Here is a 13,613-nt window from a genome sequence, read left to right as displayed (position 1 = left end):
TCATTATGGATATTTAATGAGATTTAGTTGTAATATGATTTATCATGTTACTCTCGCCGCTCATGGATCCATCTTTGAAGCACGTGTATCTTTATTTGTTACTACTCATTGATAGGGAACTAATCCTTTTGCAAAAGCCACAACCATTGTGTGATTGTAGAATGTGGGAGGACAGCATAACTTAGTTCTTTTTAATCTTCCCATAAGCCCACATGATTGATCACATGCTACCTGTTGTGAAACAACCACTCTTCCCTCCCATCTCCTCTGAAAGGTCTCTCTCCTGATGCTGTTGACTGGCAGTATAGCTCATCTGATAAGTACTGTGATTTGGGTGGAATGAAGTCAAACAGGATATGATTATCAGCTAACACACTGTGTGCCTGTGTACTTCCTAGAGGCCTCTGGGAGTGGTTTGCCGCTGTTGCGTCAGCCAGTCATGACAGAGGACAGGTTGAAGGTGGACCCCTCCAAGCGGGAGGGGCTGGACCCGGGAGAAGGCGACACAGAGCCCAGCATGATGGTGCAGAAACTAGAGAGCAATGTCTCGTACGTCAGCACCCTCATCATCCTCAGCTACGATATCTTCATCATCAACACCACCATGATCATAGATAGATGGATGGATATATATATATATATATATATATATATATACACACACACACACACACAGATACACAGAGAGAGAGAGAGAATACTTTAATAGTCCCCAGTGTTCAAATTTCCTTGTTGTAGCACATGAACACATAAGACACACAACACGAAAAAGAAAAAAAAAACAGTAAAAGCCATGCAAGTTTGCATGGGTGTGTGCAGTCGTGTCTAACTAAGTGTGATTTCTTTTTCAGTAAGAGTGTTCAGTGTAAAGTGGAGAACATCCTGGTGAGTAGACGACTGTATTGGTGATTGATACTCAGACAGGGGTAGTATTGGTGATTGATACTCAGACAGGGGTAGTATTGGTGTTTGATTCTCAGACATGGGCAGTATTGGTGATTGATACTCAGACAGGGGCGGTATTGGTGATTGATACTCAGACATGGGCAGTATTGGTGATTGATACTCAGACAGGGGTAGTATTGGTGATTGATACTCAGGCAGGGGTAGTATTGGTGATTGATACTCAGACAGGGGTAGTATTGGTGATTGATACTTAGACAGCAGTAGCATTGGTGATTGATTTGTTATATGAAGCTTTCTCTGCTGCTGGAAAGACTGACAGATGACTAAAGGCTCTGTCCTGTCTCTCTCCTCTCATGTCTCTCGTCTCTCTCCTGTCTCTCCTTTCATCTCTCTCTCCTGTTCTGTGTTTCTACAGAAAGAGGTGCAGCATTTTTCTGACAATGACAAGCTGTACCTCTACCTGCAGCTGCCCTCTGGGCCCAGTGCTGGGGAGAAGAGGTGAGACGCGCACGTCTGTCTACCTTCACAGATGTTCTCTCTAGACCAGGCATTCCCAAACTGTGAGGCGGGCCTCCCCTGAGGGGCCCCAAAGAAATTCAGGGGAGGCACGGAGGGATGGTTAAAAAAAGAAAAGGAAAACTTTTTTTTTTTGTTGAATTTTCTATGGTTTTTATGAATGAAACGTGATTTTAAAGTTCAGAAAATCAATATAAATAATGGGAGAGATGTATACTAAATTAGCGGATAGTGCAGAGAGAGCCTCCCCCCGCAGGCATGAATGTATTGTGCGAAAACGTCATAACGTTAACTAGCAACACGCTGCCTTGCATAATGGACAAATTTGGGGGGTTGGGGAGGCGCGGGTGTGTCACTGTTTTCAGAGGGGATGTTCTCTCTAGATAATAACACGCACATCTGTCTACCTTCACAGATGTTCTCTCTAGATATTCTCTATATACCAGTGTGTATTGTGTGTATGCCAGTGTGTATTGTGTGTAATGGTGTGTATGCCAGTGTGTCTTGTGTGTAATGATGTGTATGCCAGTGTGTATTGTGTGTAATGGTGTGTATGCCAGTGTGTCCTGTGTGTAATGGTGTGTATGCCAGTGTGTATTGTGTGTATGCCAATGTGTATTGAAAGCCTGTGGAAACGGCGTTTCTCTCTGCCCAGCAGCGGTGGTGTGGTCGGGGGAGACGCAGGGTCCTTTAGCACGGCCGACCAGCTGCACACCTGCAACTGGATCCGCAGCCACCTGGAGGAGCACGCCGACACCTGCCTGCCCAAGCAGGACGTCTATGAGACCTACAGGTGGGTGAACCTCCAGGTCAGAGGTCAGGGGGTCTGAGGAGGAGTCTGAGGACTTGCCAGGACATCACTGTGAATGAGAATTTGTTAATACTATATATTTATAATCTACTGTATAATGTATCAATGTACCTTCTGTACTGGGGGGGTGTCTCCCAACTTACTCGATTGTGTTTTTTTCCTCTCCTCTCCTCCTCCCTCCTCTCCTCTCCTCCTCAACTCCCTCCTCTCCTCCTCCCTCCTCTCCTCCTCGCCTCCCTCCAGGAGATACTGTGAGAACCTGCAGCATCGGCCCCTGAGTGCTGCTAACTTTGGGAAGATCATCAGAGACATCTTTCCCAACATCAAGGCCCGCAGGCTGGGGGGGCGGGGCCACTCCAAATATCCTTCCTTCCACAGAGACCGACAGGGCCGTGTACCGTGTGACCCTAACCCTCCTGGATATCCCCCAGGGACGCTACCTTCCAGAAACATCCGTGCATAGAGTACACATAGCTCTCTGAATGAAGGATGGTGAAGAGATTGTTTTGGTATTAAGAGAATGCTGTTACAAATAGGCCCATCTTTAGACTTATTATGTTATTATAGCTCTGTTTTTTTTACAGTGTTAAGAGAAATTGTTGATAAAATCTGATTCTTCCTTAACCAGTTGTTATGTATTGCTATAGTGGAATCCGTAGAAAGACTGTGCTGAACATGCCGCTGCTGCCCAACCTGGACCTGAAGAACGACCCGGTACCCTCTCCTCTCCTCTCCTCTCCTCTCCTCTCCTCTCCTCTCCTCTCCTCTCCTCTCCTCTCCTCTCCTCTCCTCTCCTCTCCTCTCCTCTCCTCTCCTCTCCTCTCCTCTCCTCTCCTCTCCTATCCACACTGTAACTGTTACAGTGTTCAAGTTAAAGTTCAAGTGTTGTGTGTGTTACAGAGTATTACGCGTGTTACAGAGTGTTGTGTGTTGGGGAGTGGTGTGAGTGTTACAGTGTTGTGTGTGTCACAATACACTGTTACACAACACACTGTAACACACACACCACTGTAACACACAACACACTGTTACACACAACACACTGTAACACACAACACACTGTTACACAACACAGCACACTGTTACAAACACAACACACTGTTACACACAACACACTGTAACATAACACACTGTAACACACACACCACACTGTTACACAACACACAGTTACACACACAACACACTGTAACACACTGTAACAAACACAACACAATGTAATACACAACACTGTAACACACAACACTCTAACACACACAACACACTGTAAAACACAATACTCTGTAACACACAACACACTAACACACTTATACACAACACACTGTAACACACACAGCACACTGTAACAAACACAACACAATGTAACACACACAACACTGTAACACACACAACACACTGTAAAACGCAACACTCTGTAACATACACAACACTGTAACACACACAACATTGTAACACACAACACACTGTAACATGCACAACACTCTGTAACACACACAACACTGTAACACACACAACACTAACACACACAACATTCTGTAACACGCACAACACACTGTTACATACAACATACTGTTGGACACAACCCATGGTTGCACAAAACAACACAGTGTTACACAAAACACTGTTACACACACAACACACTGTAACACAGCACAACACACTGTTACACGCATAATACACTGTTACACAACACTCTTTAACACACACACCACTCTGTAACACACACAACACTGTAACACACAACACTCTGTAACACACACAACACTGTTACACAACACACTGTTACACACAACACTGTTACACAACACAAAACACTGTAACACAACACACTGTTACACACATAATACACTGTTACACAAAACACTGTTACACACACAACACACTAACACAACACACTGTTACACACATAATACACTGTTACACAAAACACTGTTACACACAACACTCTAACACACAACACACTGTTAAACAACACAGCATTGTTACAAATACAACACATTGTTACACACACAACATACTAACACAACACACTGTTACACGCAACACACTGTAACATAACACACTGTAACACACAACACACTGTTACACAACACACTGTAACAAACACAACACACTATAACACACACAAGACACTGTTAGGCTGGATTCATAGTCGACGCAAACTACATAAGCGCAAGCTTCGCAAGGCCATGCAAGATCTCGTTGCGTCCTTGCGTGTGTCATGCCGAAATTTGTCACTTGACGCAAGCAATAGTGCAATTCCTTGTGTTTCCACAAAACAAAACACAGAACGCAAGCTCTCGACTCATGTTGGAGCTTGCGTTCACAACGTAGCTTGCGTTGTTTGCGTCGACTATGAATCAGGCCTTACACACACAACACACTGTAACACACACAACACACTGTAACAAACACAACACAATGTAACACACATAATACACTGTTATACAATACACTGTAACACACACAACACTCTAACACAACACACTGTTACACACAACACACTGTTACAAAAACAACACAATGTTACACACACAACACTCTGTAACACAACACAATGTTACACACACAACACACTGTAACAAACACAACACACTGTTACACACACAACACTCTGTAACACACACACCACTCTGTAACACACACCACTCTGTAACACACAACACTCTGTAACACACACAACACTGTAACACACGGTTACACAACCCACTGTTACACACACTACACTGTTAGACACAACCCACTGTTACACAACCCACTGTTACACACACAACACACTGTAACACAACACACTGTTACACACATAATACACTGTTACACAACACACTGTAACACAACACACAGTTACACACATAATACACTGTTACACAACACACTGTAACACACAACACTCTCTAACACACACAACGCACTGTTACACACAGCACACTGTTACACAACACAGCACACTGTTACAAACACAACACAATGTTACACACACAACACACTGTAACACAACACACTGTTACACACACAACACACTGTAACATAACACACTGTAACACACACAACACAGTTACACAACACAACACACTGTAACAAACACAACACCCTGTTACACACAACACACTGTAACAAACACAACACACTGTTACACACACAACACACTGTAACACACACACAACACACTGTAACAAACACAACACACTGTAACCCCCAGGCCGTTCAGTCCTGGTAGTAGTGTGAGCAGTGTGAGGTCAGTCTTGGTGGTGGTGTGAGCAGTGTGAGGTCAGTCCTGGTAGTAGTGTGAGTAGTGTGAGGTCAGTCCTGCTAGTAGTGTGAGCAGTGTGAGATCAGTCCTGGTGGTGTGAGGTCAGTCCTGGTAATAGTGTGAGCAGTGTGAAATCAGTCCTGGGGCCTCATTTATCATTGTGGATACACCCTTTTTCATTTACACCTGATTTTTGTACTTGCTTTTTTCCGCAAATAATGTGATGTATCATGCCAAAACTCAATGGGAAATATTGTGAGATATATACACAATATTCCCCATCGGGTTTTGTCATGATACATCACATTACTTGCGGAGAAAAGCAAATACAATAAATTAAAGCTGCTTCGCAGCGATGAGGCGGGGCCAGGCAATTTCCGACAAGTTTAGGAGCAATAAGCGAGAGAATAGGAAGACAACAAGAAAGTTGACATTCCAATGTTCATTTTGTACATTCGTATCGTAGCGTAAAACATTTGTTAAACATTTTGATGCATTGTAAGCTCGATTTTGATAATTCAACAATCTGGTCAATGAGTTTGTGAAACACAGTCTGAAGATCCAGTGAAGCAAGTTTGGTGTTAATTGATAAAAAATGTGGGATGGGATATGTTTATTAATTTTTACAGGTTTTGTTTGCTTTTCTTCATAATTTAACATTAACTTCAGCAGCTGTGTACTCAGTCAGTTGCCAATCAATCGATTTAAAGTTTTAAACTTTAGACTGTTGCTGTAGCGCCACCTTCAGGTTTATTGACCTACAATGCAGGTTGAGGACTTTGGGTATAGTACTGGAGCTATGTGCAAATTTTGGTGATTTTTTGTCCACAGGAAGTTAGACTTCAGTGGAAGATAGAGAATAATAATAATAAGTAAAACATTTTGATGCATTGTAAGATCAATTTTGATAATTCAATAATCTGGTCAATGAGTTTGTGAATGACAGTTTGAAGATCCAGTATAGCAACTTTAGTTTTAATTGATTGAAAAATGTGGGTAACAGGTTTTGTTAGCTTTTTTTTCATAATTGAACATTAACTTCAGCAGCTGTGTACTCAGTCAGTTGCCAATCAATCGATTTAGTAATTGTAATCCTCGGCGGGGGTGGGGTAGGGTTGCCAACAGCGATGTCTCAGATTCGTGGAGCTTGCGTTGGATTGTGGGTAACGTAGTTTTCTCTGTATGAAGTGTTGGTTTCAGAGGACAGAATTAAACATATTTTAAAAAATTCAATTTTTGAGATAAAATTCTGAGAAAAATCATACTACATCTTGGATATGTGGCCAATGTTGTCACTTTTTATGAGGATGATCAGACATTGATTTGGCGAGAATTAATAGGAACTGTATACAGAACTGTTAACAGTAAAACGTTTTGATGTGCTGTGGGCTCAATTTTTCATATTTCAAAAATCTGTGAGGATCGTTTGCTAAGGACAGTCTGACGATACAGTAGATCAATTTTGGTGTCAATTGAACAAAAAATGTGGGAGGAGATAGGTTTGATAGGTTTTACAGTTTATGAAGAAATCAGAGTGATGGACTTCAAAAGTCCTGCAAGGTCAAAGCATATGAAAGTTTTGTCTCACTTGGGACTACATTCACGTGGTGGTTTTACAGTGATAGCACCTATGACTGATTTGTTATGATTTTTTAAAGTTTTAAACTTTAGACTGTTGCTGTAGCGCCACCTTCAGGTTTATTGACCTACAATGCAGGTTGAGGACTTTGGGTATAGTACTGGAGCTATGTGCAAATTTTGGTGATTTTTTGTCCACGAGAAGTTAGACTTCAGTGGAAGATGGAGAATAATAATAATAATATAGGCAAATACAATAGGTTTCCGGCAGCTACGCTGCCTGGCCCCTAAATATGGCTGCAAGCAGCAATGTGGGGGCCAAGCAGTTTAGCTGCAAGCAGCCAAGGAATCCCAATCTGAGTGCGCAAACCACCCTTCCGCCCCCTCACACTTGAGCCTGAGTCCTGAGCACTTAATTTATGTCAGCTGGAAGGGTTGCTTCCTCTCGGTTGAGTGAGAGGGGGGTGTCGTCATTTAAATTGGCACATGGCGAAAAGTATACATAGCAGAGCGTAACTATTTACTTCTATAGAATCCAGACAATCACACAAACATTTCGAGGTATAATATGACTTTCTGTCTTCAAAAGTATAGGAGAGGTGACGAGTTAGAAACACAACATTGATTCAGTCATTTTCTGCTTCAAATTAGAGCGTGGCACCATTGGTTTCAATGGAGGGGGGGAGTCATCATTCAAACTGTCACGCGGCAAAAAATGATACCTCGGAGAGCTTAGCTTTTTGGATTTTACGAATCCCAAGAGTCATGTGAACGTTTTTATATATAATATGTGTATAAGCTGTGAGAATTGGAAAAGGGATGGCAGTTTAGAAAATGTGACATTTCTCCAAAGTGCATCTCTCCCCACTCTAAAATCTGTGAAATTTTGCAGAACACCAAAAGTGTAACTTGCATTCTGCAATCAAGAGAATGAAAAAATAATGAAACCATGGTATGTTTTGAACTCGGCTTGACGCAAGGAATCTAATGATCCCTGAATCATGAAAATCAAACAAACGATTCAAAAGTTACAAGCATAGGTGGCACTAGAGTGCTCAACTTGTCAACGTGACTTGGAAAGAGGAATAAGAAAAGCTAGAAACATAATGGTGGCCTATGCAGCTTCGCTGCTTGTAGTGGTGTGAGCCTGGTAGCGTGGTTCTGGTAGTAGTGTGAGCCTGGTAGCATGGTTCTGGTAGTAGTGTGAGCCTGGTAGCAGGGTTCTGGTAGTGGTGTGAGCCTGGTAGCAGGGTTCTGGTAGCATGGTTCTGGTAGTGGTGTGAGCCTGGTAGCATGGTTCTGGTAGCATGGTTCTGGTAGTGGTGTGAGCCTGGTAGCATGGTTCTGGTAGTGGTGTGAGCCTGGTAGCATGGTAGTGGTGTGAGCCTGGTAGGGTGGTTCTGGTAGTGGTGTGAGCCTGGTAGGGTGGTTCTGGTAGTGGTGTGAGCCAGGTAGCATGGTTCTGGTAGTGGTGTGAGCCTGGTAGCATGGTTCTGGTAGTGGTGTGAGCCTGGTAGCATGGTTCTGGTAGTGGTGTGAGCCTGGTAGCAGGGTTCTGGTAGTGGTGTGAGCCTGGTAGGGTGGTTCTGGTAGTGGTGTGAGCCTGGTAGGGTGGTTCTGGTAGTGGTGTGAGCCTGGTAGGGTGGTTCTGGTAGTGGTGTGAGCCAGGTAGCATGGTTCTGGTAGTGGTGTGAGCCTGGTAGCATGGTTCTGGTAGTGGTGTGAGCCTGGTAGCATGGTTCTGGTAGTGGTGTGAGCCTGGTAGCAGGGTTCTGGTAGTGGTGTGAGCCTGGTAGGGTGGTTCTGGTAGTGGTGTGAGCCTGGTAGCAGGGTTCTGGTAGTGGTGTGAGCCTGGTAGCATGGTTCTGGTAGTGGTGTGAGCCTGGTAGGGTGGTTCTGGTAGTGGTGTGAGCCTGGTAGCATGGTTCTGGTAGTGGTGTGAGCCTGGTAGCAGGGTTCTGGTAGTGGTGTGAGCCTGGTAGCATGGTTCTGGTAGTGGTGTGAGCCTGGTAGCAGGGTTCTGGTAGTGGTGTGAGCCTGGTAGGGTGGTTCTGGTAGTGGTGTGAGCCTTGTAGCATGGTTCTGGTAGTAGTGTGAGCCTGGTAGCAGGGTTCTGGTAGTGGTGTGAGCCTGGTAGGGTGGTTCTGGTAGTGGTGTGAGCCTGGTAGCATGGTTCTGGTAGTGGTGTGAGCCTGGTAGCAGGGTTCTGGTAGTGGTGTGAGCCTGGTAGGGTGGTTCTGGTAGTGGTGTGAGCCTGGTAGCAGGGTTCTGGTAGTGGTGTGAGCCTGGTAGGGTGGTTCTGGTAGTGGTGTGAGCCTGGTAGGGTGGTTCTGGTAGTGGTGTGAGCCTGGTAGGGTGGTTCTGGTAGTGGTGTGAGCCTGGTAGCATGGTTCTGGTAGTGGTGTGAGCCTGGTAGCAGGGTTCTGGTAGTGGTGTGAGCCTGGTAGCGTGGTTCTGGTAGTGGTGTGAGCCTGGTAGCATGGTTCTGGTAGCATGGTTCTGGTAGTGGTGTAACAGCTCTCCTCTCCCTGCAGGCGGAGCTGACAGAGCTGGTGCAGACGTACAAGCAGGAGGTGACGGAGGCAGCGTGCGAGCTGATCTGCGACTGGGCGCAGAAGATCCTGAAGCGCTCGTTCGACACAGTGGTGGAGATTGCCCGCTTCCTGGTGCAGGAGCACATCGTCAACCCCCGCTGCAGCCAGGCGGAGCTCGTCACCTCGGCAACGCTGGCCGGTAACCCCGCCCCCCGTCTTTAACCCCGCCCCGTCTTTAACCCCGCCCCTGTCTTTAACCCCGCCTAATGGATTTTTCTTACGTTTTCATGCTTTCACGTTCAGTTCACTGTAAACGGTCTGTAGACGGTCTGCCCAGGCAGCATGTGGTGCTGTACGACCAGATCAGCCCGTTCTAACGGTGCGGTTTTGCTCCAGGTGGCCCGGCAAAGCCCCACAAGGTGCTGAAGAAGCCCCCGGCCCAGTCCAGAGCAGCTCCCGACCCGGAGACCAGCGCCGCTGACGGGAAGGTAGCAGAACTACACATTTAAAAAAAAAAAACTTTATCATCCATCGAGTTTACAGACGGAGAACTGCTGTTGAGGAGGTCGGTAGAAGAATGAGTTACCCCAGTAACTAACCGGCTGCCTGAGTGCTGGTTGGTAGTTTGTTTGTCGTGTGTTCAGGTAGAGTTCAGGTAGACTGGCTCTGCAGCGTTACTGAGGTCTACACAGCAACCTTGCATGCTAACTTTCACTATCTGTCATCTTTCTCTCTCTCTCTCCCTCCCTCTCTCTCTCCCTCTCTCTCTCTCCCTCCCTCTCTCTCCCTCCCTCTCTCTCCCTCTCTCCCTCTCCCTCCCTCTCTCTCTTCTCTCTCTCCCTCTCTCTCTCCCCCCCTCTCTCTTTCCCTCTCTCTCTCTCTCCCTCTCTTTCTGTCTCCCTCTCTCTCCCTCCCTTCCTCTCCCTTCCTCCCTCTCTCTCTCCCTCCCTCCCTCTCTCTCCCCCCCCTCTCTCCTTCTCCCTCTCCCTCCCTCCCTCTCCCTCCCTCTCTCTCCCTCTCTCTCTCCCTCTCCCTCCCTCTCTCTCTCTCTCCCTCTCTCCCTCTCTCTCTCCCTCTCTCTCTCCCTCTCCCTCCCTCTCTCTCTCTCTCTCTCTCTCTCAGAGGGAGAAGGGAGGTGTGGACCAGCCATCACCAGGGAAACCACCACTCAGTGAAAAGCCGGCCAATAAGGGCTCGGAGGCAGTGGAGGCACGGATGAAACAGTTTCCCAAGCTCCTCCCCCGCAGCTCCGCCCCCGACCAGACCCAGCTCGCCATGCGGTCCTCGCCCCCCTCGCTGGCGCCCAAGGAGCCCGGGGTCAAGGTCATCGCCATGGCACCAGGGGGGGCACCCACCCTAATGATCCTACCCCAGAGTGTCAGCCTATCCTACGACAGGGAGACGACCAAAGCCCCGCCCCCTCCGGTCACCATGGCGCCCACCACGCCCACCTCCGTGGTCCAGAGAGCGCGGGCGGCACCCAAGCGAGAGACGGCGCCGGCCGCCAGCGACGCCTTCGGGCCGAACGGGGCTCCGCCCCCTGCCAAACGCAAGAGAGGACGACCCAGGAAGCCACGTCCGAACGACATCCTTCCTCCTCCTCCTCCTCCTCCTCCTCCTCCTCCTCCTCGCCCCACCCAGCCCGCCATCACCCAGACCTCCATCATCACTGGGGGCGTGATCCAGAAAGCCTCCTCCTCCTCCTCCTCCTCCCAGGTGCTGGAGCTGGTGATCCAGGAGCAGCCGGGCCTGGTTCTGAGCCCGCTGGCCCCGGTGCTTGAGCCCGTGGGCAGGGACGGGCCCCGGGGCGGCGTGGTGGTGCAGTGCCCCGCTGGCCAGGAGGGGGCGCCCCGGCCTCTACTGCTGCTCCAGGGCCCGGTGGGGACGCCAGCCTGGGACATGGGGGTCATCCAGAGAGCCCCCCGACCCAACAACAACAACATCAACAGCAACACCGCTACCCTCACCAGCATCACCTCCCAGACCTCCGGCCCCTCCCACCAGCACCTGGCGGCCCCGCCCCCGGCCGCGGCGCTGGAGGACCGGGACCAGGTGATCACCCTGACGCCCGTGGACCCCCACGCCGACCTCCCGCCTCCGGGGGCGGGGCCACAGGGCGGGGCGGGAGAGCACGCCGCCCGGGACGCCGTCAAGACTGAGGACCCCCCTCTCCCCCCACCTCCCAGAGACTGTTAGGCCTCTCTCTGCCCCGCCTCCCCCACATCCAATCATCGCTCTTGACTCCCGCCCCCCCTTCTCAGCGATTGGTGGAAGTCCTGGGTTGGCGCCTCTGAGAGCCAACAGCTGGACAGATGAAGCCATGGACAGAAGAAGCCAGGCCGTCGCTGAGCCTCCATGGACCAGACCGGCCGATTGTTCCCCTCTGACTGACCGCATGTTTGTCTGTAGCTGTGAGAGAGAGAGATGGTGACTCTGCTCCTCAGACCAGGGTCTCGTCCCAAAGCAACGCCTACACCCTAAACCCTACACCCTACCTAGGCCCAACACCCTAGACCCTCCACCCTAGGCCCTACATTCTAGACCCTAAACCCTAGGCCCTACACCTTAGACCCTAAACCCTCCACCCTAGACCCTCCACCCTAGGTTCTATACCCTAAACCTGTAGATCTTGGCGGGAGGGTTGATAGGTGCATGCAATGTGGTGATAGCTCCATCTTCCCCTGGGATTGGCTGGTTAAACGTTCCGCCATACAGCTTCCCTGTCCAGGGCTCACTGCTGCGGTGGCTACCGGCGAGGTCGTAGGGGTTGGTTTTGGACGTGTCCTGTGTCTGTAGGTTTGTAGGAGGGGTAATACGGGTTTGGAACCTGCCCTGGTTCTTAGTGCTGCTGCCCCCTCAGCAGGGAGGACCCCCCCCCCCCCCCCGGACGCTCTGCTGGTGAGAGAGAGGAAGGGTCATGTGACTCTGCAGGAAGGGTCATGTGACTCAGCCCTCTGATTCTACTGTGGTTAGAAGACGGGTCGTCTGCAGACCTCTGATTCTACTGTGGTTAGAAGGCGGGTCGTCTGCGGTCGTCGGGCACCATGACCCCGTGACCTCCTCTCTCCCATCCTCTCCGTGTGGAGGAGCCAGCTGTGTCCAGACGCCCTCTCTGCCAAACCTGGCAGCCCTTAGCATGACTGGGCTGCCTGTCTGTGGTGCTAAAGTGACTAACAGGGCTGTGGGAGCCCGTGATTCTCAACACCTGTGGTTGGACTGATGATGATGAAGATGCCCTTTCCATTCAAACCAGTGTATCAGACGAGTCCTGAGCCCAAAAGCTGGTTTGGGTGTTTTCTGTTTTGTTATTTTGTTTTCTTCATTGTTTCCGTCATTTTGACAACGGGAGATTTTGGAATTTGATTCAAACCCAGCAGCGGCCCTTTTAAAAAAAAACTAAAAAAAACAGAATTGATTTGAAATGACAAGAAATGTTGCACTGAAGGAAGAGGAAGGGGAGTTATTGATCCGGTAGTGATTAGTGTTCCATGGATCCGCCAAGACTGACATGACTGATGAAGCTGATGTTTTATTTATGCTAGTATTGGAAGGCCAACCAGGTTGGCAGTATTGTTTCAATGAAGTTGAACTCAAATTCTACTTACAGTAATTGTACTATTAAGAGTTTTAGCACTATGAAAATTAGATTCTATTATTAAGCCATGTTGGTAATTCTGTTGACGGCAGAGTTGGTGACAATGAAACAAACGCCATGTGAATTGAGTTTCCTAGCGTGGTGCTGTCAGGACTACAAATCAGTCCTACGCTGGAACACTGTCCCTCTAAAGAGGCTGCCTCTCTGTGTGTCCTCGGGTCTGAAGCCTCTCTGTACACACACACACTCACACACACACACACTAACACACTCACTCACACACACTCAGACACACACCAGTCAGTATCTCGTCTATCCTGTTGATCTTCTGAGGTCCAGCCCACCTCACTGGACTATGAGCTTCTGGTGATGATGTCATCACTGCGTTGCCGGGTCAGTGGCTGGGGTGTTCAGAATGTTGGCAGA

At 48.5% G+C, this 13,613-nt stretch overlaps 1 protein-coding gene across 1 annotated transcript; it reads left to right on the top strand.

Moving 5' to 3' along the window:
- Nucleotides 1-439: 439 nt before the first annotated feature.
- rfx5 (regulatory factor X, 5) lies at nt 440-11,788 on the top strand (the record flags this gene model as incomplete). Its single annotated transcript, XM_084454932.1, has 9 exons — nt 440-549; nt 852-885; nt 1,322-1,404; nt 2,081-2,215; nt 2,477-2,625; nt 2,862-2,947; nt 9,593-9,791; nt 9,989-10,080; nt 10,715-11,788. The coding sequence occupies 9 exons, from the start codon at nt 440-442 to the stop codon at nt 11,786-11,788; spliced, it is 1,962 nt and encodes a 653-aa protein (XP_084311058.1).
- Nucleotides 11,789-13,613: the final 1,825 nt, after the last annotated feature.

Source organism: Borostomias antarcticus (genome assembly GCF_949987555.1).
Source record: "Borostomias antarcticus genome assembly, chromosome: 21".
Taxonomy (NCBI): Eukaryota; Metazoa; Chordata; class Actinopteri; order Stomiiformes; family Stomiidae; genus Borostomias; species Borostomias antarcticus.
This window is presented reverse-complemented; position numbering and strand designations above follow the sequence as displayed.